This window comes from Chiloscyllium plagiosum, chromosome 23 (assembly GCF_004010195.1).
Source record: "Chiloscyllium plagiosum isolate BGI_BamShark_2017 chromosome 23, ASM401019v2, whole genome shotgun sequence".
NCBI classification, from domain to species: domain Eukaryota; kingdom Metazoa; phylum Chordata; class Chondrichthyes; order Orectolobiformes; family Hemiscylliidae; genus Chiloscyllium; species Chiloscyllium plagiosum.
In genome coordinates this window covers 32,018,003-32,044,378 of record NC_057732.1, presented here as the reverse complement: position 1 = coordinate 32,044,378, position 26,376 = coordinate 32,018,003, and the positions used below count along the sequence as shown (strand labels likewise).

The following is a 26,376-nucleotide window of genomic DNA, read 5'->3' as shown; positions in this document are numbered from 1 at the left end:
TCTGATTCAGTATGTGGATGTACCTACTAGAGAAGGTGCAAAACTTGACCTACTCTTGGGAAATAAGATAGGGCAGGTGGTTGAGGTGTCAGTGCGGGAGCACTTTGGGGCCAGCAACCAAAATTCTATTAGTTTTAAAATAGTGATGGAAAAGGATAGACCAGACCTATAAGTTGAAGTTCTAAATTGGAGAAAGGCCAATTTTGATGATATTAGGCAAGAACTTTCAAAAGCTGATTGGGGGCAGATGTTCGCAGATAAACGGATGGCTGGAAAATGGGAAGCCTTCAGAAATGAGGTAACGAGTGCCCAGAAACAGTACATTCTTGTTAGGGTAAAAGGAAAAGCTGGTAGGTATAGAGAATGCTGGATGACTAAAGACATTACAGGTTTGGTTAAGAAAAAGAAGGAATCATATGTCAGGTATAGACAGGATAGATCGAATGAATCCTTAGAAGAGTACAAAGGCAGTAAGAAATCAGGAGGGCAAGAAGAGGACATGAGATAGCTTTGATAAATCGAGTTAAGGAAAATCCAAAGGGTTTTTCCCAAATACATTAAGGACAAAAGGTTAACTAGGGAAAGAATAGATCCCCTCAAAGACCAGCAATATGGCCTTTGTGGGGAGTTGCAGGACATGCTAAATGAGTTGCATCAGTTTTTATTGTGGAAAAGGACATGGAAGATATAGAATGTAGGGAAATAAATGGTGACATCTTGAAAAATGTCCATATTATAGAAGAGGAAGTGCTGGATGTCTTAAAATGCATAAAGGTGGATAAATCCCCAAGACCTGATCAGGTATACCCTAGAACTCTGTGGGAAGGTAGGGAAGTGATTGCTGGGCCCTTTGCTGAGATATTTGTATCATCGATAGTCACAGGTGGCATGCCGGAAGACTGGAGGTTGTTAATGCGTTGCCACTATTTAAAAAGGCATGCCAGGGAACTATAGACCAGTGAGCTTAACATCGGTGGTGGGCAAGTTGTTGGAGGGAATACTGAGGGACAGGATGTACATCTATTTGGAAAGGTAATGGCTGATTAGGGATAGTCAACATGGCTTTGTGCATGAGAAATCATGTTTCACAAACTTGGTTGAGTTTTTTGAAGAAATAACAAAGAGGGTTGATGAAGGCAAAGCAGTAGACGTACTTCAGTAAGGCTTTCGACAAGGTTCCCTGTGGGAGACTGGTTGGCAAGGTTAGGTCTTATGGAATACAGGGAGAACTAGCCATTTAGATACAGAACTGGCTCAAAGGTAGAAGACAGAGAATGGTGGTGAAGGGTTGTTTTTCAGACTGGAGGCCTGTGACTAGTGGAGTGGCACAAGGATCTGTGCTAGGTCCACTACTTTTCATCACTTATATAAATGATTTAGATGTGAGCATAACTGGTATAGTTAGTAAGAGGTGTAGAGGTATAGTTTGCAGATGACACCAAAATTGGAGGTGTAGTGGACAGCAAAGAAGGTTACCTTGGATTACAACAGGACCTTGATCAGATGGGCCAATGAGCTGAGGAGTAGCACATGGAGTTTAATTTAGATAAATGCGAAGTACTGCATTTTGGGAAAGCAAATCTTAGCAGGACTTATACACTTAATGGTAAGGTCCTAGGGAGTGTTGGTTCACACTTCCTTGAAAGTAGAGTTGCAGGTAGATAGGATAGTGAAGGTGGCATTTGGTAAGCTTTCCTTTATTGGTCAGAGTATTGAGTACAGGAGTTGGGAGGTCATGTTATGGCCGTACAGGACATTGGTTAGGCCACTGTTGGAATATTGCAAGCAATTCTGGTGTCCTTCCTATCAGAAGGATGTTGTGAAACTCGCAAGGGTTCAGAAAAGACTTACAAAGATGTTGCTGGGATAGGAGGATTTGAGTTACAAGGAGAGGTTGAACAGGCTGGGGCTATTTTCCCTGGAGCGTCGGAGGCTGAGGGGTGATCTTAGAGGTTTACAAAATCGTGAAGGGCGTGGATAGAGTAAATAGACAAGGTTTATTTATCCACTGGGATGGGAAAATCCAGAATTAGAGGGCATAGGTTTAGGGTGAGAGGGGAAAGACATAAAAGAGACCTAAGGGGTAACTTTTTCACGCATAGGGTAGTGTGTGTGGATTGGGCTGCCAGAGGAAGTGGTGGAGGTTAGTACATTTGCAACATTTAAAAAGGCATCTGGATGGTTATATGAAAAGGAAGGGTTTGGAGGGATAAGGACAAGGTGCTGGCAGATGGGACTAGATTGGGTTGGGATAGCTGGTCTGCATGGACGAGTTGGACTGAAGGGTCTGATTCCGTGCTGTACATCTCAAGACTGCATACTCTACCAGCATGAAGTCATACACTTAGTTTTATATTAGTAACAATGCCAAACACCCCTTTATAGCTTCTAACACATCTTCCAAAGCATCGCTGTCATGGCAAGTGACAAGTCTTCCATTCTCTCTGTTTGGAAGTTAGGATCATCCAAAATTAAGTACATCCAAATAGAGATCAATATCGGAAAGATATGTTCACTAGACATGCCCACTGTGTACTAAATTGGAACTAGCACAACACAATCTTTGGATGGCAATGTAAAGTTCCAGGATAAGAAAAGATTAAGTATTTCAGTTGAATTTCAATATATATTGGATAATTGGATAACTGCCCACATTAGCAACAGTAAAAATGTTCTTGTTCACTTTACTCCTCTTGAAGTATATTACCAAAGGAAAAGTTAGAGGAAATAAATCTACATCCTTCAGTTCAAGAAAACATTGTTAAAATAAGTTGCTCCCACACTTAACATTTTTCCATATTCAAATTGTTTAATTGGAATGTATTGAGTTTCAATACTTGGGAGATGATCAGAACATGGTACAATACAGCACAGGAATAGGCTCTTCGGACATCCATATCTGCACTGACCACGGTTCCGTTCTAAACTAATCCCATCTGCTTGCACGTGACCATGGACATCAAATACGGATAGTTATATGAAGTTCTGAACTGTTATGACATGGTAATAGAAATGGTGGAACAATGTCCGTCTCTGGAAATTCACATGGCTGAGATTATCATGAAGGGCACATCTTTTCAGCCTCACCCCTCACCCAAAGCATGGTAACTCTGAGGTTACACCACCATCAATCGTCTCTAACAACAGAGCAGCTGTATGGTCCTGTGGGACTGAGGCAACTATCTTTTATTATGAAGACAAAAATCTCTGTTTCTGAAACATTTATGCTATGCAACCATGCAATTAAGTGACAATATGACTGCATTAGTCAAAAAGATTTTTCTGTTCTTTGTTATTGACAGAACTATTAGGTTTTAATTCATCTCCAATGCACCTTTAGAATTAGAAGTGGCCATTTGGTTCTTTAAAAAATAATCCAAACAAATGTTACTGAACTGCCTGCACCTTTGTTTGTAATGTTGTTTCCTCTAACCTCCAACCATCTCTGGCTCGATTATGTCAAATCACAAAACATTTCATTTTAAATAACCCTAAATAAAATAAAAAACTCCCAACTTCTCCTCACTTTAGATAATTTTAATTTAATTGCACTTCAATGACTTCCCAGGCTGAGTTCATTACCTTTTCATTTTCACCGATCAATATCCTTTGTAATTTTAATTATCAGTATTACAAATTACAATATTGTGTTGTCCAATTTTCCTGTCAATAACAGATAACACAAGGAAGGAAAATACTGGAGGAACAAATTAATTCAAATACACTGTACTGCCATCTATTCATCAGGAATGAAAGACAGTTACATTAACAAAATATATAGGTTTTGAGTTCCAGGTGACAAGTAAGCAATCTTAACAATATCAGGAAATTCATAACTTCTTCAGTTTTAAGATGATTTTAAAAAATACATACCTTGCAACCTGCAACGGCTGCTCACTTTGCAGAGTTTGTTTGTCAGCTGCCAAATCCCATAGTGCTGGAGGAGCCAGACCAGTATCAGACTCCTTGATACCTACAAACAAAAGGAATCCGATCTTTTAAAAAAAAAGTTTACATTTATTTTGGCAAGTTAAATTGGTCAGGACAATAAGTGACATCTTAAAAATGGGATGCAAATGTCACTGGTAATTCCAGCATTTGTTATGCAAATCTAACTGCCCTTGAGCAAGTTGTGACGAGCTGCCTTCCTCAACCACAACAATCCAATGATAATCTCCTCGTACATCAGATATTTGTAAAAAAATGCAAATGTTAGGAAATAACCAAGCATATATTAAATGTGACTCAGATGGTGTCTCAAAGTTTTAAAACTATTATTGGTTTATGATAATATGGTCATGGTCAATATAATATTAGTTTGCAAAATTCTTAAATCAAAGGAAATCCCAAACTTTAAAAATGGGAATTTTAATACAAGAGAAATCAAAATGCTACATAGAAAGCAGAAATAAACGTATCCATATTTGTTTGACATTTCAAGTAACCAGTTAATTTTCTCCTCCGACTAAACTAAAATACAATAGAACATTAAAATTTAGATTTTTTTAACATAGAGAATTGCAATGAGCAAGAAATCCAAATTGTCTTACTGGACTTAAAATATTCACAATTTCTTTCTTCACAGATGCTGCCTGATTTGCTGATTTTCCTCAGCTCTTTCTGATTATATTTCAGATTTCCAGCATCTGCAGTATTTTGTTTTAATCTGCTTAAAACAAAGTTAGCAGCTATCGGATAACTAACAAAATTGTCCATGTGATAACATAACTTAAGCTTCAAAGCAGTACCAACTGGAAGAAAGTTCAGAAAGAAGCGGTGAGACTTAGGAGAGGAATTATAGTTATAAACAGAGGTTTGGGGAGAAATAAATGATTGGTGCAGATGTAAACTGAAAGAGAAAGATAACACAGAAAGAAATAATTCCTGTGAGTAGATCAAGTAAATTATTCTCAAGAAGAGGTCTGCTTTTCCATTTGTCAATACAGAAGACAAGGGGTCTTGAAGCCAGTGGCTCAACAGTCTAGAACACAAAAGGAGGTATATTTGCTGTGATTTTACAATATTCAGCACCATTCAAGACTCCTCAGAAACTGAAGCAGTCCATGCCAAAACACAGCATGACCTAGACAAAATCTAGGCTTAGACTACAAAGGAGAGAGAAAGTGAGGACTGCAGATGCTGGATATCAGAATCATGAGTGTGCTGGAAAAACACAGCAGGTCAGACAGCATCCGAGGGGCAGAAGAATCAACATTTCAGGCATAAGCCCTTCATCAGGAATGAGGCATGTGGGCGGGATGAGAGATAAACGTGAGGTGGGTAGGGAGTTGGGCGGAAGTAGCTGAAAATGTAATAAATAGGTAGATGAAGGTGGGAGAGAAAGTGATAGGTCAAAGAGCATGGTGAAGCAGATAGACGGGAACGACAATGGATAGGTCAAGAGGGTGGTGCTGAGTTGGAGGCTTGGGATTGGGATAAGGTGGGGGGAGGAAGGGGAAATGAGGAAACTGGTGAAAACCACATTAATCCCGTGTGGTTGCAAGGTCCCAAAGCAAGTTCGTTTCAACGAACATCTCTGGGACACCTGCACCAACCCAACTCCACCACACCATGGCTGAAAACTTCAAATCCCAATCCCAATCCCACTCCACCAAGGACATGCAGGTCCTTGGCTTCCTCCATCACAAAACTGTAACCACCTGACACCTGGAGGAAGACCGCCTCATCTTTCACCTTGGGACCTGCAACCACACAAGATTAATGTGGATTTCACCTTATCTCAGTCTCAAGCCTCCAACTCTGTAAGACCATAAGACATAGGAGTGGAAGTGATGCCATTCGGCCCATCGAGTCCACTCTGCCATTCAATCATGGCTGATGGGAATTTCAACGCCACTTACTTGCATTCTTCCCGTATCCCTTAGTTCCTTGCGAGATTAAGAATTTATCAATCTCTGCCTTGAACACATTTAATGTCCTGGCCTCCACTGTGCTCAGTGGCAATGAATCCACAGACCCACCACTCTCTGGCTGAAGAAATGTCTCTTCATTTCCGTTGTAAATTGACCCCCTCTAATTTTAAGGCTGTGCCCACGGATCCTAGTATCCCTGCCCGACAGAAACAAATTCCCAGCGTCCACCTTTTCTAAGCCATTCTCAGTTACCTTCCTCCCAGCCCCAACCCCCTTCCATTTATTTCTCAGCACCCTCGGCCCACAAGCCTTATTCCTGATGAAGGTCTTATGCCTGAAACGTCAATTCTCCTGCTCCTCAGATGCTGCTTGACTTGCTAGGCTTTTCCAGCACCACACCCTCGACTCAGACTACAAAGTGGCAAATACCATTCACTCCACACAAATGCCAGGCAATGGCAATCTCCAGGAAGAAAAAATCTAACCCTAACCTCTCAACAATCAATGGCATTACCATTTCTGAATTGACAACAACCTGGAGTTACCATTGACCAGAAATTGAAATATAAATAAAATGAAAAAGCAAGCTGATAGCACAGAATCCACAAACACTCAGTCCCTCTATCACAGAGGCTCAGTAGCTGCAAATGTGCACTGTCTATGGGGTGCACTGCAGAAATTCAGCAAGACCCCTTTGACCGGAATTCCAAACCCAAGACCTATCATTTAGAAGAACAAGGGCAGCAGGTACATGAGACCACCACCAACTGCAAGTTCCCCTCCAAGCAACTCACTAACCTGACTAGGGAATATATTGCTGTCCTTTCAGCGTCTCAGAGTCAAAATTCTGGAATTCCTTCCCTTTGAGAGTTCTACGTGTTTTGAGTGACAGCACAAACGACAATACTTAACCCACGCCTATATAATCTGATACAAATTAAACTGCATTCCTTTAACAATCAGAACGGTTATAATTCTGAAGTGTTGCAATCTTAGACCACCCACCACATACACTTCAGGACTAATGAAATTCTTTTTATGAACATTATTTTTAAAACAAATTTGGATCAAAAAGGCATCACACTGACAACATTAATTAAAATACTGCTGGAAAAGTTTAGAATTTTATGGGTTGTTTTTCCTCCACCTGATTCCAGTTCCTTGAACCCACTTTGCCATTCATTAAGAATATGGTCAATCTGAGTGTAACCTCAAATCCAAATTTCTATCTCCCTGATTATCTTTCAACCTCTTGCTTAACAAGAAACTATGTACTCTATTAAAAACATTCAGGGGCTTCGCTTCCACCACCTTTTCGGGAACAGAATTCAAAAGATTAAAAATCTGAATACTCCTTGTCTTTTTAAATGGATAACCCCTGATTTTTAAATATTTTGAGCCCTAGGCATAGATTTTCCAAAACATTTTCTCCACATCTACTTGTTAGGAGGATCCTCTTATAAGTCTCAATCAAGTCACCTCTTATTCTTCAGGTGAAAGATCAAAATAGTCCTTAATTGGTTTTATTCAAACATACCGGTCAGCTCATTAATTTTCTTGAGAAGCTGCTGGATGTCATCCTCTACTTGTTTGATTTGCCTGGAATATGTACTCTGACCCTACAAAACATGAAAAATGAGAAAGATAGTCACATTATTGCCACGAAATCAGGTATGAACTGACATAAGCCAGATAATATGCAGCTTGATCACTGGGGTCAATAAAATCTGATGCCCTTAAAAAATTAAACAAATGAACTTTTCCAATGATTTTAAACGCACCAACATTCTAAAAGAAAGAAATCATGCTTACTAACCACCAAGCCCACAAATGCCTTTATTTCTGCTTTCGACTGAAAAATAACTTTGAAAAACATGTATACAAACCAGTATCATACATAAACCTCTTCATGAGATGTGGACATTGCTGGTTAGGCCAGCATTTCTAATTTCCCTTGACATGGTGATGGTAATGGATGTAAGTTTGCTAGCTGAGCTGGAAGGTTCATTTTCAGATGTTTTGTCACTATACAAGGTAACATCAGTGAGATTCTGGTGAAGCACTGGTGTTAGTGACCCACTTTCTATATATGTGTTGAGGGTTCCTTGTGTTGGTGACATCATTTCCTGTTGTTTTTCTCAAAGGGTAGTAAATGGGGTCTAAGTTGATGTTTTTGTTGATAGAGTTCCGGTTGGAATGCCACGCTTCTAGGAATTCTCATACATGTCTCTGGCTTGTCTCAGGATGGATATGTTGTCCCAGTCGAAGTGGTATCCTTCTTCATCTATATGTAAGGATACTAGTGAGAGTGGATCATGTCTTTTTGTGGCTAGTTGATGTTCATGTTTCCCAGTGGCTACTTTTCTGCCTGTTTGTCAGATGTAGTGTTTGGTACAGTTCTTGCAAGGTATTTTGTAAATGACATTAGCTTTGCTTGTTGTCTGTATGGGGTTTTTTTCACTCTTATGACAGATCTTCTCAAAACTTGCTAATGGTGATGGTAAGTTGCCTTCTTGATTTGCTAGAGTCTTCAAAATCTAGGTACACCAGGAAGGAATTCCAGAATTTCAGTGACAGTGAAAGAACAATGATAGAATTCCAGATAAGGACGGTGAGTGGTTGAGAGGAACCTGCATTTGGTGCTGTTCCCATGTATCTGCTGCTTTTGTCCTTCAAAGTAGTAGAGGTCACAGGTCTAGAAGTTGCCAAAGAAGAATGATAAGACTTGGATAGCCCTGGTCACAAACTGAAATGTTCTTCATATTTCTCTTGGAGCAAATGGCCACATTTCCTTCATCCATCCTCAAATGATTGATGGTAGTTTGGATTTTCTATTAAAAGTTGAATTGTGGGCCTTTATCACACTGATCAGTTATCAGGTTGCTATTAGTGATGTTTACAGTCAACCAGGAGAGTGTGCCATCAAATGAGAGATCTGTTGTCAGTGAGTAGGGCGTGGCACATGTTCCACTACAATTTAAACTAAACATGTGGTTTTCTTTGAGTTTGTGTCAATGGGAGTGCTTTGTTAGCTGTCAGCAGTGATGTACTTTGAAGATGATCTTTTCCCTGCAGACACCAGGAGGCTCAAAATGCACCAGCATAGGAAGTCGCACAAACTGCCTTGCTCTCAAAACTCATCACTTCCTGAAGCTGAATATCGAATAAGTTTGGGCTGAAAATGTGTTGCTGGAAAAGCGCAGCAGGTCAGGCAGCATCCAAGGAACAGGAGAATCGACGTTTCGGGCATAAGTCCTTTTCAAGAATCCTATCGAATAAGTGTTTCAGAAGTGTCCTCATAGGTCTAAGGAGGAAGGGAGACTACAGTCTGAATGGGTCCTTCTATTAAAATAATATGTCAACCTGAAGACCTCTGACCTGATGCAGTCAAGCAGACAACTGAATCCTAGGCACCAGGCTTCTGTTCCCAGCAGTTAAAAATAGACTCAAGTTGGTGAGCCCAATTCTTTCATGTAGCAGGTTGATTCTCTGAAGAAGGAGCAGAGAAATTGGATTCTTCAAAGAGAAGGAGAAAAATACAGCCACAGCAATCATTTCACTCCACGGTGACAATTTTTTAAAATGTAGGAACTCAACTAGAACCTGGTTAGTTGCTTTCTCTATATTTAATTTATTTACTTTGTAAATATGCTGATTCCATCAGGAGTATTAGCTTGAAGCAAGATTAGTTTCATTCAAACAAGGAGCTAAATTATAAACATTGTGGAAAAAGCAACAAACGATTCGAGTTGAAATTTACAGTTTATAAGCTTGGCAACTGAATATACTAGAGTACTTACGTAAGTCTTCAGGAGGGCAATATCCCCTTCATCTAATGCTGCAATCAAATAAAAGGAGGTATAATCAGAAATGAAAAATATATTAGCTGGAATTAAGAATCATTATATGATAACTGGGCTAAAAAGTAATGTTTTTGATGATAACATGGAAACTACTTTCACAAATAAAATTAAAGGGAAAATAATCAGTTTAAAATGAAGTAAAAATACTTGAAGTTAGTGCTCACTGAGAGCTTGAGTAGCTATCAGAGACACAGTATGCATTTAGATGAAAGCTAAGATTGTGTGGGATGTTGGGGTTTCACAAGCTGGACAAAGAGAGAGAAGCAGCTGAACGTGATCTCAACTTTAACGGCAAGGATGTTCTTATGCAAGTCAATAAATAGCAAGTTAGTTTAGGTAAAGATAATTAACCATGAGAAACCGTAGGCACCTCCTGCTGTTAGACTAGTAGTTATACAGAACACAATTCTGCATTAAGCATAGGCAAGGCAAATGTTAAGTCTTCAAGAACTATCACAGGCATAGGGATTGAACCCATAGTGGTGGTATCATTCTGCATCAAATCTTAGACATTGAGTAACTGAATTAACCAGTCCCCACTTACCTCAAGACTTTAGAACTGACTATTGAGTGACAGTCCATACAGGTTCACCAGACTAAGAAAGATACTATAAAGGAGAGCAAGATTTGTCATACAGTAAACCTGAAGAGTTAAGAGATAGGAGTATAAATTTAAAAATTAATATTTTGGAACACCTCAATGTGACTCAGAAGGCCATTAAGAAGTCATTTGCATGCTTCCTCCATTTCATGGTCCATGCAAAAATGGTCTTATACCCACAAATCATTATTTCCAGACAATCCAAGAGATAAACATATCTGAGGAGGCATGGGATACAGGGAAATCTGGATTCGGAATTGGCTGGTCCAGAGAAGACAGAGGATGGTGGTAGATGGAAAGCATTCAGCCTGAAGCTTGGTTACCAGTGGTGTTCCACAGGGATCGATTTGGGACCTCTGCTCTTTGTGATGTTTATATAAAATGATTTGGATAAGGAAGTAGAAGGTTGGCTTAGTAAGTGTATAATGACACAAAGGTTGTTGGAGTTGTGGATAATGCTGTTGTAGGTTGTACCGAGACATTGACAGGATGCAGAATTGGTCTGATAAGTGACAGACGGAGTTCAACCTGGAAAAGTGTGAAGTGATTCACTTTGGAAGGTCGAACTTGAATGCAGAATACAGGGTTAAAGGCAGGATTCTCGGCAGTGTGGAGGAACAGAGGGATCTTGGGGACCATATCCATAGCTCCCTCAAAGTTGTCACCCAGCTTGAGAGGGTTGTTAAGAAGCTGTATGGTGTACTGGTTCTCATTAGCAGGGTGATTGAGTTTAAGAACTGCAAGGTTATGCTGCAGCCCTGTAGAGCCCTGATGAGACCACACTTGGAATATTATGTTCCGGTCTGCTCACCTCTTTATAGGTAGGATGTGAAAGTTTTAGAGAGGGTGCAGAGGAGATTTACCAGAATGCTGTCTGGACTGGAGGGCACAACCTATGAATAAAGGTTGAGGGAACTAGGGCTTTTCTTACTGGAGTAGAGAAGGATGAGAGGTGATTTGCTAGAGGTGGACAAGATGTTGAAAGGCATAAATAGAGTGGATAGCCAGAGACATTTTCCCATGGCAGAAATGTCTATCACGAGGGGGTATAATTTTAAGGGGAAAGTGAGGTCTGTAGATGCTGGAGATCAGAGCTGAAAATGTGTTGCTGGAGAAGCGCAGCAGGTCAGGCAGCATCCAGGGAACAGGGGAATCGATGTTTCGGGCATAAGCCCTGAAGAAGGGCTTATGCCCGAAACGTTGATTCTCCTGTTCCCTGGATGCTGCCTGACCTGCTGTGCTTCTCCAGCAACACATTTTCAGCTATAATTTTAAGGGGATTGGAGGAAGGATTTGCAGAGATGTCAGACGTAGGTTCTTTTCTCAGAGTGGTGGGTGCGTGGAATGCTCTACCAGCAGTGATAGTAGAGTCAGATACATTAGGGGCATTTAAGCGGCTTTTGGATAGACACATGCAAGATAAGCAGCATCCGATGAGGAGGAAAATCATGTTTCGGGCAAAAGGGCTTTCCTGCTCCTCGGATGCTGCCTGACCTGCTGTGCTTTTCGAGCACCACTCTAATCTAGACTCTGATCTCCAGCATCTGCAGTCGTCACTTTCACCCACATGCAAGATAGTACAATGAAGGTTATGTAGGTTAGTTTGATCTTTGAGTAAGAGAAAAGGCCAGGAGAAAGTGAGGTCTGCAGATGCTGGAGATCAGAGCTGAAAATGTGTTGCTGGAACAGCGCAGCAGGTCAGGCAGCATCTAGGGAACAGGAGAATCGACGTTTCGGGCATAAGCCCTTCTTCAGGAATGAGGAAAGACTTTCCTCATTCCTGAAGAAGGGCTTATGCCCGAAACGTCGATTCTCCTGTTCCCTGAATACTGCCTGACCTGCTGCGCTGTTCCAGCAACACATTTTCAGCTAAGATAAAAGGCCAGCATAGCATCGAAGGCCAAAGGGCTTGTACTGTGCTGTACTGTTCTATGTTGTTCTATTTGGTCTATAGTGGCTATAGTCAAAGAGTTACAACAAACCCAACAGCAGATGCAGATATCACTCCAATTATTAAGTATTTTGTCCAATGTACTATGGGCTTGGAAGCCTCCAGCTGCTTGCATGGCTACTTCCACCGAACACATTTTAATGGATGGGAAACTCTCAACATGAATGATGGCCAGCTTTATTGCTGCACTTTACACATTAAAAAAGGCTCACTTCCAATAAAAACAACAATACTCCTAACTACTACACCCAATCACTAATGCCAAAAAAAACCTTGCTTTGGTAACAATCATCTTAAAACTGGGGTGAGCTACTAACTCAAGTCCCCAAAATTAACACAAACATCTGGCAATGTACATGTTTTTCCATGTACCCGGTGTCAAGTTAAAATTAACGAATAAGTCTGACTTTGAAAATTTGGCAAGGATCATCTTTACTATTCTAAATTTGGAAACTGCAAGCCCTAGTTTTACTGCCCTTGCAAAGTCAAGGCTTGCCCACCCAAGCACTATCTTGAAACAGTTTTACTAAAAACAATTTACATTTACTGAAAAAATCAAAAATAGGGGAAACACAGAACTGGGGAGGGTCAGAGTTTAAGGATAAAGAATTTCTGATTTAATAGGGAGGTGAGAAATCTATTTCCAGGCTAATTTTGGACCGAAGGGCCTGTTTCCATGCTGTACATCTCTATGACTCTATTGGGCAAGAACTTTCAAAAGCTGGTTGGGGTCAGATTTTCGCAGGTAAAGGAATGACGAGAAAATGGGAAGCCTTCAGGAATGAGACAATGAGATTCAGAGACAGTACATTCCTTTTAGGACGAAAAGAAAGGCTGGTAGGTGTAAGGAATCTAGATGATCAGAGAAATTCAGGGTTTGCTTAAGAAAAAGAAAGAAGCACATGTAAGGTATAGACAGGATAGATTGAGTGAATCCTTATAAGAGTATAAAGGCAGTAGGACTATACATAAGAGGGAAATCAGGAGACAAAAAGGGGACAGGAGATAGCTTTGGCAAGTTGGGCTAAGGAGAATCCAAAGGGTTTTTACAAATACATTAATGACAAAAGGGGAACTAGGGAGAGAATAAGGGCCCTCAAAGATCAGCAAGGTGGCCTTTGTGGGGAACCGCAGGAGGTGCGGGAAATACTAAAAGAGTATTTTGCATCAGTATTTACTGTAGAAAAGGAGATGGAAGATATTGAATATAGGGAAACAGATGGTCACATCTTGAAAAATGTCTGTATTAAACAGGATGACATTCTGGATGTCTTGAAATACAAAGGACCTGATCAGGTGTACCCTAGAACTCTGTGGGAAGCTAGGGGAGTGATTGCTGGGCCCCTTACGGAGATATTTGTACCATTGATAGTCACAGGTGAGTTCTGGGAGACTGGAGGTTGGCTAACGTGGTGCCACTGTTTAAGAAGGGTGGTAAGGACAAGCCAGGGAACTATAGATCGGTGAGCCTGACGTTAGTGGTGGGCAAGTTGTTGGAGGGAATCCTGAGGGACAGGATTTTCACATATTTGGAAAGACAAGGACTGATTAGGGATAGTCAACATGGCTTTGTGCATGGGAAATCATGTCTCACAAACTTGATTGAGTTTTTTGAAGAAGTAACAAAGAGGATTGATGAGGGCAGAGTGGCGGACATAATCGATATGGATTTCAATAATGCGTTCGACAAGGTTCGCCATGGGAGACCGGTTAGCAAGATTAGATCTCATGGAATACAAGGAAAACTATCCATTTGGATGCAGAACTGGCTCAAAGGTGGAAGAAAAGAGGGTGTTGGTGGAGGGTTGTTTTTCAGACTGGAGACCTGTGACCAGTGGAGTGCCACAAGGAACACTGCTGGGTCCACTACATTTTGTCATTTATCTAAATGAATTGGATGTGAACAGAGGAGGTATAGTTAGTAAGTTTGCAGATGACACCAAAGTTGGAGGTGTAGTGGACAGCGAAGAAGGTTACCTCAGATTACAACGGGATCTTGATCAGATGGGCCAATGGGTGGAGGGGTGGCAGATGACATTTAATTCAGATAAATGTGAGGTGCTGCGTTTTGGGAAAGCAAATCTTAGCAGCACATATACACTTAATGGTAAGATCCGAGGGAGTGTTGCTGAACAAAGAGACCTTGGAGTGCAGGTTCATAACTCCTTGAAATTTGAGTCACAGCAAGATAGGATAGTGAAGGCAACATTTGATATGCTTTCCTTTATTGGTCAGTATTGAGTACAGGGGTTGGGAGGTCATGTTGCAACTTCACACGACGTTGGTTAGGCCACTTTTGGAATATTGCGTGCAATTCTGGTCTCTTTCTTATCAGAATGATGTTGTGAAACTTGAGAATTCGAACTATAGGGAGAGGTTGAATTGGCTGGGGCTGTTTTCCCTGACACTTTGGATGCTGAGGGGTCACTTTATAGAGGTTTATAAAATCATTAAGGGCATGGATAGAATAAATAGATAAAGTCTTTTCCCTGGGGTGGGGAAGTCGAGAACTAGACAGCATAGGTTAAGGGCAAGAGTGGAAAAGAGGCCTAAGGGGCAACTTTTTCACACAGAGGGTGGTACGTGAATGGAATGAGCTGCCAGAGGATGTGGTAGAGGCTGGAACAATTGCAACATTTAAAAGATTTATTGATGGGTATATGTATAGTAAGGGTTTGGAGGGTTACGGGCCCGGTGCTGGCAGGCGGGACGAGATTAGGTTAGGAAGGTCGGCAGGGATGAGTTGGACCGAAGAGTCTGTTTCCGTGCTGTACATCTCTACGCCTCTCTGGTCGTTAGTTTTGGAATTTACTGAAATCGGCAATAGAAGCTGGTTCATTGAATGTATTCAAGGCTGTCAGACCGTCAATTTGGGCGCAGCAAAATGGCACGAATAGAATTGGCTTGACAGGTCAAAGTAGAGGCTGATGATTTTGGATAAAGAAAATAAAATGATGGTCATGACCCGAGGAGTTGGATTCTGCTCCTGAACGGCACAGTAACAGGGCCTCTGCGCCCAAACCAGACAAGACCAGACTCCATTCCCGACACCAGTTTAAGCCATCAACTCACCTCGAATGGGCTTTTCTTCTTCTTTTTCTTCCTTAGCTTTACGTTGATCGGTTCCCAGGTAATCTGGCATGATCACAACAATTCAGGCTCGGCCTCAAACCTAAACTCGGAGCGTTACACAGCACTATTCCAGGCCCTGCTCCCAAAGTGCACCGCGGTGCACCGGAAATTACCTTGCCAGTATCCGCTCCGTGACTACTTGGTCCCGCCGTCGCCATCTTTGTGATGGGCAAAACAAATTGTGCTGAAACAACATTTCCCATCAGAGCACATATTAATGTGAGATTAGTTATTATTGATGAAAGCATTTCATTTAATAGCAGTGGAGGTTTTAGCTGATTTTGGAATAAATTGTTGGTACAACAATTTATACAACACCGTACAACCTTTTTTTTAGATTAGATTACTTAGATTAGATTAGATTACTTACAGTGTGGAAACAGGCCCTTCGGCCCAACAAGTCCACACCGACCCGCCGAAGCGCAACCCACCCATACCCCTACATTTACCCCTTTAACCTAACACTACGGGCAATTTAGTATGGCCAATTCACCTGACCCGCACATCTTTGGACTGTGGGAGGAAACCGGAGCACCCGGAGGAAACCCACGCAGACACGGGGAGAATGTGCAAACTCCACACAGTCAGTCGCCTGAGTCGGGAATTGAACTCGGGTCTCTGGCGCTGTGAGGCAGCAGTGCTAACCACTTTGCCACCGTGCCGCCCATCCACCGTGCCTTATCGCAGCAAACTCTGCAAGACGTGTCAAGAGTGGACAGGGATACCACCATTACACGTGGAGACACCACCCACCATGTTCATGGCAGGTACTCATGTGACTAAGCCAATGTCGTCTATCTCATTTGCTGCAGGCAAGGATGCCCTGAGGCATGGTACATTGGTGAGACCGAGCAGAGGCGAAGGCAACAGATGAATGGACACCACACAACAATCAACAGACAGGAGTGTTCCCTCCCAGTCAGAGTTAAAAGGAGTTCTGGGATTTATATATTAACGAACCAAAACTAGCAAAACTATTCTAAAAGATGACAGATTTAATCTACATTTGCTTAATATATTTCAGCCACATGACAATGTAACCTTTTGCTATAAATTCTGTGTCTTATGGTCCTGCTCGACAACTACCTGATGAAGAAGCAGAGCTTCGAAAGTTAATGCTTCCAAATAAACCTATTGGACTATAACCTGGTGTTGTGTGATTATTAACTTTGACCACAGATGATGCCAGACTTGCAGAGATTCTCCAGAATTAAACATAGAACATAGAAGATATGAGCAGGAGGAGGCCATTTGGCCCTTCGAGCCTGCTGTGCCATTCATCACGATCATGACCGATTGACTCAATAACCTAATCCTACTTTGTCCCCATAATCTTTGATCCCATTCACCTCAAGTCCTATATGTAGCCACCTCTTGAATACATTCAATGTTTAGCATCAACTACTTCCTGTGGTAATTAATTCCACAGGCTCAGCACTCTTGGGGCGAAGAAACGTCTCATTTCCATTCTAAATGGTCTACTCTGAAATGTGAGACTGTGACCCCTGGTTCTGGACACACCTGCCATCAAGAACATCCTCCCTGCATCAACCCTGTCTAGTTCTGATAGAATTTTATAAGTCTCTATGAGCTCCCCTCTCCTTCGTCTAAACTCCAGTGAAAACAATCCTAACCTAGTCAATCTCTCCTCATACATGAGTCCCGCCATCCCAATTATCAGCTTAGTAAACCTTCACTGCACTCCCTCGAAAGCCAGGAGGCCAAGAAAAGGAAACCAAAATTGCACACAATATTCTAGTTGTGGCCTCACCAAGGCCCTGTATAACTGTAACAACACATCCTTGCTCCTGTATTGGAAATAAAGGCTGACATACCATTTGCCTTCTTTGCTGCTTGCTGCACTTGCATGTTTACCTTCAGCGACTGGTGCACAAGGACACCCAGGTCCTGCTACACACTCCCCCTCCCAATTTACAGCCCATTCAGGTAGTAATCTGCCTTCTTGCTTTTGCTTCCAAAGTGAATAACTTCATATTTATCCAAATTGTACGGTATCTGCCATCGATTTGCTCACTCCCCAACCTGTCCAGATCATGCTGAAGGATATCTGCATCCTCGTTACAGTTCACTCTCCCACCCATCTTGGTATCATCTGCAAACTTTGAGATGTTACATTTTGTTCCCTTATCCAAATCATTCATTATATTTTATGAATAGCTGGGGTCCCAGCACTGATCCCTGTGGCACCCCACTAGTTACTGCTTGCCAATTTGAAAAGGACCCATTAATTCCTACACCTTCTTTCCTCTCTGCTAACCAGTTCACCTGCCTCTCTTCCAACCTAGTTTACTGTATCCGGTGCTCCTGATGTGGTCTTCTCTACATCAGTGAGACCAAATGTAACTCAGGGCACTTTTTGCTGAGCATCTCAACTGGGCTCGCAAGGGCCGAACTAACGTCCCTGTCACCACCCATTTTACTTCCCCTTCTCACTCCCTTTCTGACAATGAGCATCCTTGGTCTTCACCAATCAGCGAATCAGACTACAAATTGGAGAAACAACATCTCATCTCCCACCTGGGCAGACTACAGCCCGGAGGACTCAACAGTGAGTTCTCCAATTTTAAATCCCATCCCCGACTCCCTTCCCAGCCCGACCCCTCCCTTCCATTCCTCTAATCGACCCTTCCTTCCAGCTACCAATTGGATTCATTCCTCCCATTGACTAACCAGGTGATAACCTCTACCTGTGTTCACCTATCCCTACCTCACCATCCCGTCCTTCCCGAACCCCACCTCCTTTATCTGCATCTCCCCTTACATGCACCCCAGTCCTGAAGAAGGGTTACACCAGAAAATTTGACTTCTCCACTTCTTGATGTTTACTGTGTTCTTCCAGCCTCCCACTTGTCTACCTTGGATTCCAGCATCTGCAGTTTTTTTTGTCTCTAACCAGTTTTCTATCCATCTCAATACACTTACCCCAATCCCGTGCACTTTAATCTTGCACAATAACATCTTTGTCAAATGCTGTCTGATGGTCCAAATATACCAGATCAACTGGCTCCCCCCTGTCAACTCTACTAGTTACATCTTCATAGAATTCCAACAGGTTTGTCAAGCATGATTTCCCCTTCAAAAATCCACGTTGACTCTGTCTGATCCTGCTTTCTAAATGCTCTGCTATAAAGTCCCTGATAATGGATTTGAGAATTTTCCTCACTAGCAATGTTAGCTTTACTGGTCTATAATTCCCTGTTTTCTCTCGACTTCCCTTTTTTAATATTGGAGTGACATTAGCTACCCTCCAATGTGCAAGGACTGTTCCAGAGTCACAGAATCCTGGAAGCCAACCACCAATGCATCCGCAATTTTTCGAGCCACTTCCTTATGTGCTCAGGGATGTAGATTATCAGGTTCTGGGGACTTATCTGCCTTCAATCCCATCAGTTTTCTCAGCACCATTTCTCTACTAATATTGATCTCTTTCAGTTCTTCCCTCTCACTAAATCTCGCATTTTCCAACATTTCCGGTAACTGATTTGTGTCTTCTTTTGTGAAGACAGAACCAAGATATATATTCAGTTGCTCAGCCATTTCTTTGTCCCCTACTATACATTTCCCTATTTTTGTCTGTGGGGGACCTACATTTGTCTTCACCAATCTCTTTCTCTTCACATACCTATTGAAACTCTTAGTGTCAGTTTTTATGTTCCCTGCAAGCTTACTTTCACACTGTATTTTCTTCTTCTTAATCAATTCATTGGTCCTTCTTTGCTTAATCCTAATCTGCTCCCAATCCTCAGACCTATTATTTTTCTTGGCCAATCCGTATGCTCTTTCCTTGGATCGGATACTATCTTTAATTTCCTTTGTAAACTATGCATTGGCCCTCTTACCCATTTTGCTTTTGTTTTACTTCAACAATTCTAATAATCTCCTGGCTGGCCCCACCATCAACAAACTGTTACCTGTGATTTACCCTCGTCCAGCCTTCAGAGAACTCTATTCTTCCAACTTTGATGTCCTTTTTTGTCCATGTGTCTTTTGTCTTGAATTACCAAATGTGATGTCAACCATCAAAGTCCTAAACTCTGGAATTCCTTCTAACTCTCTACACCTCACAGACTCCTCCTTTGAGACCCACATCCATGAAACATCTACGGGGTTAGTTTATGTTAAAGATGCTACATTCATGTGTATTATTTATAGGAACAGGAGTGGATTATTCAGCCTGGTCCACCTATCCATCATTCAATACAATCATTGCTGATTGGATACTTCAATGCCTTTCATTCACTCTATCCACATAACACTATACAACACTGGTATTCAGAAATCTACCAATCTCTACCCTAAATATACAGGTAGTTCTCCTATAACACTGTAGCTGTGTTCCAGTGAAATCTCACTTAACACAAAATTGCTTAATAGAAATAATAGGGCCTATGGGAAAAGTGGGGCTGGGACAGACCAGCAAAAAATATCATTCAAGATTGCTTAAAAATCATCAAAAAGCCTAACACAAAGTAAAGCACAGCTTGAATGAAGGTTTAATCATATTTATTAACAAAACAAAATAAATTTAACACATTACATTGAAAAAGTATTGTTAATGCAGGATCGTCATTACCACCTTCCGCTGTAGTTGTGGTTGCAGAAGTGGATGGTTTTGGTTGATTGTCTTCAGACTGTTTCTTGGGGGTTGGTTTAAAAAAGACATCCAGTTTTTGCTGTTTTGCCCTTTGTCTTCTGTCTTGAAGAAGCTGTTCATCAGATGCCAGATGATATTGAATGAATTGCTTGCTTCATTCTGCATTGTAATCATTGTTCTATCACAGCTGCAACTGCCTTTCAATTTCCCTCAGGATAGAAGACAAAAGAAAAGTGGAAAGCTCTTGTGGTGTTGCATCCTGGACTTCATCTTTTTCATCTCCAACTTGCATGTACACCTCAGCCACAAGCTGTTGTTGATAGGCTGTAGAGGGGACTTCACAGTGAGTCTTCAAGTCACTCTTCAATATCTTCACTTTCCACTTCTTCAAAGCCAACCTGCTTTGCAAGGGCAACACAATGGTCTATGATTTTTGGAAACTCCTCTAGTGGTTCACATCCTTTAAAACCTTGAAAGAAATCTGGGAGAAGCTGCCACCAAACTGCATCCTTACTGATATCAGGCGAAATTGAGGACTGCAGATGCTGGAGATTAGAGTCGAGTGTGTGGTGCTGGAAAAACATAGCAGGTCAGGCAGCATCCGAGGAGCAGAAATATCGACATTTCGGGCAAAAGACCTTCATCTGGAAATATGAAGGACTTTTGCTCGAAACGTCAATTTTCCTGCTCCTCGAATGCTGCCTGACCTGCTGTGCTTTTTCAGCACCTTACTGATATCACCCCAGGCCTCCACAATAATGTCAATTGCATTCTTGATGTTAAAGCTCTTCCAAAACTGAAGAACACTGTCCTTACATTCCCTGTCAGTAACTGCAATCAGCCTCTTGTAGGTGCATCTTAAATAATAAGCCTTAAAAGCTGATATTGCATTGTGGTCCATGGGTTGAATGAGACAGGTTGTACCTCACATGCTCTGATGGCAGCTGACATCGGTACATGCACAGAATGAAGCGTGTGAAATGATTGCCACTGGAATCGCACTATTGTGAACAGAGGTAAGTGTTCTCGAAAATACCTTTCCCTAATTCTTCAGCGACATTATAGCCAAACCACACTGCTGAAACAGGTTTTATATGAGAACTGAGGAAAGTGTGTCCAGCAGGCTAAGATAAAAGATAGGGAGGAGGGGCTTGGGGGAGGGGCGTTGGAAATTCGATAGGTGGAGGGAGGTCAAGGTGAGGGTGATAGGCCGGAGTGGGGTGGGGGCGGAGAGGTCAGGAAGAAGATTGCAGGTTAGGAAGGCGGACCTCCCTCCACCTATCGCATTTCCAACGCCCCTCCCCCAAGTCCCTCCTCCCTACCTTTTATCTTAGCCTGCTGTACACACTTTCCTCATTCCTGAAGAAGGGCTTATGCCTGAAACGTCGATTCTCTTGTTCCTTGGATGCTGCCTGACCTGCTGTGCTTTTCCAGCAACACATTTCAGCTCTGATCTCCAGCATATGCAGTCCTCACTTTCTCCTTTATATGAGAACTACCTGTACTTAAAGACTGAGCCTCCCTAAATAATTTGAAAAGTTTCAACACCTTCTCAGATAGCCAAGGTGGGGAGAGAACCTACTTATGGAGGTATAACATTGTTTAAGATTTATCTGCTAGTTTACATCGACTACTTACTTATATATAGCAACACTTTATTTCAAAATCAACTAAAAAATTCCAATTCAATTAAATAAAATCATTTCATCAAAAAAAAACTTTCCTCAGGGTTCAGAAAAGATTTACAAGGATGTTGCCAGGGTTGGAGGATTTGAGCTATAGGGAGAGGTTGAATAGGCCAGGGCTGTTTTCCCTGGAGCGTCGGAAGCCGAGGGGTGACCTTTTAGAGGTTTATAAAATTATAAGGGGCATGGAAAGGATAAATAGACAAAGTCTTTTCCCTGGGGTGGGGGAATCCAGAACTAGAGGGCATAAGTTCAGGGTGAGAGGGGAAAGATATAAAAGAGACCTAAGGGGAAACGTTTTCACTCAGAGGGTGGTATGTGTATGGAATGAGCTGCCAGAGGAAGTGATGGAGGCTAGTATAATTGCAACATTTAAAAGGTATCTGGATGGGTATATGAATAGGAAGGGTTTGGAGAGATATGGGCCAGGTGCTGGCAGGTGGGACTAGATTGGGTTGGGATACCTGGTCTGCATGGACGAGTTGTATCAAAGGGTCTGTTTCCGTGCTGTACATCTCTATGAGGCGAAAGCCCCTTGCGCAAAATCCCTACATTCCTGATGAAGGGCTTTTGCCTGAAGTGTCGACTTTCCTGCTCCTCCGATGCTGCCTGACTTACTGTGCTTTTCCAGCACCACTCTAATCTAGACTCTATGACTATCTCAGACATAAGTCGCATCTTCCTTTTATTTCAATTGTGCCCACTGGTCCTAGATTCAATCCCAACAGGACGCAATAGTGGAATTTTTTTCATCAAACTGTTCACAAATGACATTGCACGTGTCTGGGGTAGACTGTCTCACATGGAGAAAGGAAGACTTTAGACTGTGGCACTAGCGCCCTCTCAGCATACATTAGTAGAATTGCTCTCCGGAACGTTTCTTTGAAGACCTCAGTGGTTGGCCGGAGGAGTCAATGCTCTGCACGCGGAGGGAATGACCCAGAAACGCTAGTGTGAGGGCAGCCGGCTGGTTGTAGCGTCCATGCGGAGCCGGTGGCAGCGGCGGCTTTTCGGCTGGGAGCAGCCAAAGAAGTGGGGAGTTAACAGCCTGTTTTTGATGGTCCTGTGAACAGAGTTTGTGTGGCCAGGGAGTGAGTGCATTAACGATGTTGTGCGAGGCGCAGGAAGGCCACACCACCGCCGTCTTTAAAACCCTGCCAGGTAAGAGTTTGGGGAGAGAAAGAGCCGCCTGTCTCTGTTCTGGGCCCTGAGGGGAGCCCGTAGACCGAGAGGTTAAAGTAAACCAGAAATCAGGCTGAAAGTGCACTGTCTTATTCGTATATACGGCTGAAACGGACCTTATTCACTGTGGCGTTGTTTCACGTTTTTATCAAGTGATTAAGTCGTGAAACATTTGAAGTTTCTCCACCTTTTAGGAAGGTTATCTCAGACACCACTACTGGGGTTACAATATTTAGAGGATCTGTATTGGTGAGGATTGAATTGGAAGCCTTAAAGAGACTGATAATGATACATAATACATAGAATTCATGGACGGCGCAGTATACCTTATGTTCAATTTTCTAGGAACAAAGAATGGTTATGAAACAAAGTATTGGTATTTTTAAAATGCAGCAAGGAAGACTAAACGCGTGTTTCAACTCAAAATTACGAGAATTCTAGGAGTAAATGTAATGAACGCAAATGATTAAGTTGACGTCAACTTTAATACGTTGAGATATTTCATATGAATTTAACTTTTGCTATTTGTATGACCTCGTTTTAGAAAAACCAGTAGATACAAGTCTGTTATCGTAATTTTAATTGATGAGGACTGGTTGATATATTCATTTAAAATTGAGAAAATCAAACGAAGTTCCAAGACCCCTTGTGGAGGAACTCATCATAGTTAGAATAAGAAAGAAGAATTAAATTAAAAGAAGGCATACTTGAATTTTAAAACAATTTAACATCGTTGAAGGAAGAAAGGAAAGAAAATGAGGGATAATAAGTTCTACAATTTTGAAGTTTCAGAAAGGAATGAGTTAATGGAGGCTGTCCACTCAGTCTCGATTTCATTACCATGACGTTGCGAGAGTGGTAGTGTGAAAGTTAGCGTATTTGGAGCTACAAAAATGGAAAAAAAATTAGAGCAGCAGTGACCATAATTGTGTTGATAATAGTACAAAGCGAGAATAGTTACGGAGTTTGTAGATAGGATAAAATTTGCCATGTGACTAGTTTTACCTTATATCCTTTCCAGTTATAATGAGACAATTGTTCAGTTATTGGCCTGACTTGGGCTTTATAGAGACTAATCATGGAGAGAAAATAGGGTTTAGATTTGAAAGAATAATTATACTGTTTGGTTCCCTCTCTGCTACTGTATTCAATGTAAATGTTACCTTTTGAGGTCAGAAAAAGATGAGCCAAGAATTTTGATGGGTGAAAAAGACTAAGGGCATAGTTACTATCTGAAAATCAGGAAGACCAAACTCAATACCTTTGTTGTACAATTTGCTCATTTGCCACAGAATTGCTATTTACCATGGTCTGAATCAAACTTTATTTAACCCTGGCATCCTGCTTGACCAAGAGCTGACCTTCAAACTCCATATCTTTTCCACTAACAAGACCATTCACTATTTGAAATGTTGTTCACCTCCTTCCCAAACTTGGACTTCATTCTTGAAACCATCATCCTTAATACCACTTCTAGACTTTATTTCTCCAATGCTTACAAGTCTTTTTTAAGTTGCATTCATCATATTTCTGATTTACATCTTACATCTCAGTTTTTGTAAAGGAATGATGTGTAAAAAGTATAATGAGGAAGATGGAGGTAGGAAGTACAGAATGAGGGGATGATTGTGTTGAAGCTTTGCAGCAGTCAGGGATAAGAGTAGATGGAGGTCATAACGGAGGAGCTTTACGAATGAACTATGTTGGACTAAGTTGTCTTCAGATCTTTGCAACTCTATTTAATAAATCTGTCGATTCCTTTGCTTGAACAATAAATTAATTGAAAGATTATGCATGTTGAAAGTAGTTTGCTTACAATGGCTTACAGTGCTCAATTTTTGTTGTGTATGCTTCACAGCAACTACCTGGCTGGTCAAGAATTATTATAACATCTACCTTTTGAACTAACTTTAGGAATATGCGATAGAATGGATGAATTAGTTGATAAATAGAAACTGAACTAATTAAAATGCAGTGACCTAATTTACTGCACATTTTTAATCCCCTTGCTGAAATATAATGTGAATAATATGCCTAACAGTAACACACAAAAATATTCTGCACCAACCTGAAGACATGATCTGCAACTACAATAAAAGATATTAATTTTTCAAAAATACTATTTTTGCAAAATGGTAGTAGTTCAAACAATTCCATCGTCTTCTAGAGATCTTTAATAAGTCATAAACAATATTGGTTATAGTTTGTAGGTAATGTTTTAGCTATGTGTCTTGAGTAATCATTTCTAAGTTTCTTTCTAAAGTAGTTAAATTCATTATTCTTTTCAAACAAAATACTTAGTTTGATATTCGTCACAAGTGTTAATTTTCTTAAATTTCTGGAAAGCACTCCTTTGTAGAGAAGTCAGCTTTGTAGCCAAGACTTTGCAGTCACTGTTGCATATTTCTCTTTTTTTCAAATGGTCATTTGAATGTGGTGCCAAGTTAAGGGGATCTCAGATACCTAGCAACAATGAAGGCATCAAGTATAATCACATCGAAGTATTCGCAGACAGCAAGTTAAAAACCACCAATTCGCCTTAATTTTTCAATGTGTCACTTTTGAGAGCAACATAAAAACTTGGACATAGATATGGAATTAAAGTAAAAACAGTAACATTGAACTTCAGAATTTAGTGTCTTTAAAATATTAGGTTTTTTACATTGTGAAATAATTTGATATTCCACAGGTAGATAGGATAGTTAAGAAGGCGTTTGATATGCTTTCCTTTATTGGTCAGAGTATTGAGTACAGGAGTTGGGACGTCATGTTGCGGCTATTCAGGACATTGGTTGGAATATTACGTGCAATTAGAGTCATAGAGATGTACAGCATGGAAACAGACTCTTCGGTCCATCCCATCCATGCCGACCAGTATCCCAACCCAATCTAGTCCCACTTACCAGCACCCTGCCCATATCCCTCCAGACCCTTCCTATTCATTTACCCATCCAAATGCCTCTTAAAATGTTACCACCCTCTGTGTGAAAAGGTTGCCCGTTAGGTCTCTTTTATATCTTTCCCCTCTCACCCTAAACCTATGCCCTCTAGTTCTGGACTCCCTGACCCCAGGAAAAGACTTTGCCTATTTACCCTATCCATGCCCCTCATAATTTTATAAACCTCTATAAGGTCTCCCCTCAGCCTCCAACACTCCAGGGAAAACAGCCCCAGCCTGTCCAGCCTCTCCCTACAGCTCAAATCCTCCAACCCTGGCAACATCCTTGTAAATCTTTTCTGAACCCTTTCAAGTTTTACAACATCTTTCCAATAGGAAGGAGACCAGAATTGCACGCAATATTCCAGCAGTGGCCTAAACAATGTCCTGTACAGCCGCAACATGACCTCCCAACTCCTGTACTCAGTACTCTGACCGATAAAGGAAAGCATACCAAACGCATTCTTTACTTATCCTATCTACCTACAACTGCACTTTCAAGAAGCTATGAACCTGCACTCCAAGGTCTCTTTGTT

At 41.4% G+C, this 26,376-nt stretch overlaps 2 protein-coding genes across 2 annotated transcripts in view; one reads left to right on the top strand and one right to left on the bottom strand.

Moving 5' to 3' along the window:
• Nucleotides 1-15,518, bottom strand: part of psmc2 (proteasome 26S subunit, ATPase 2) — a 29,826-nt gene extending 14,308 nt beyond the window's left edge. The window contains exons 1-4 of the mRNA XM_043713845.1: nt 15,361-15,518; nt 9,674-9,711; nt 7,411-7,492; nt 3,874-3,973 (exon numbers count right to left, since the gene is read on the bottom strand). Coding sequence (XP_043569780.1) covers nt 3,874-3,973; nt 7,411-7,492; nt 9,674-9,711; nt 15,361-15,430 — 290 coding nt within the window. The 5' untranslated portion in view covers nt 15,431-15,518. The remainder of the gene's footprint in view (nt 1-3,873; nt 3,974-7,410; nt 7,493-9,673; nt 9,712-15,360) is intronic.
• A 7,095-nt stretch (nt 15,519-22,613) lies between these two features.
• dnajc2 (DnaJ (Hsp40) homolog, subfamily C, member 2) overlaps nt 22,614-26,376 on the top strand; it is a 43,172-nt gene continuing 39,409 nt past the window's right edge. Inside the window, exon 1 of the mRNA XM_043713834.1 lies at nt 22,614-22,881. Coding sequence (XP_043569769.1) covers nt 22,827-22,881 — 55 coding nt within the window. The 5' untranslated portion in view covers nt 22,614-22,826. The remainder of the gene's footprint in view (nt 22,882-26,376) is intronic.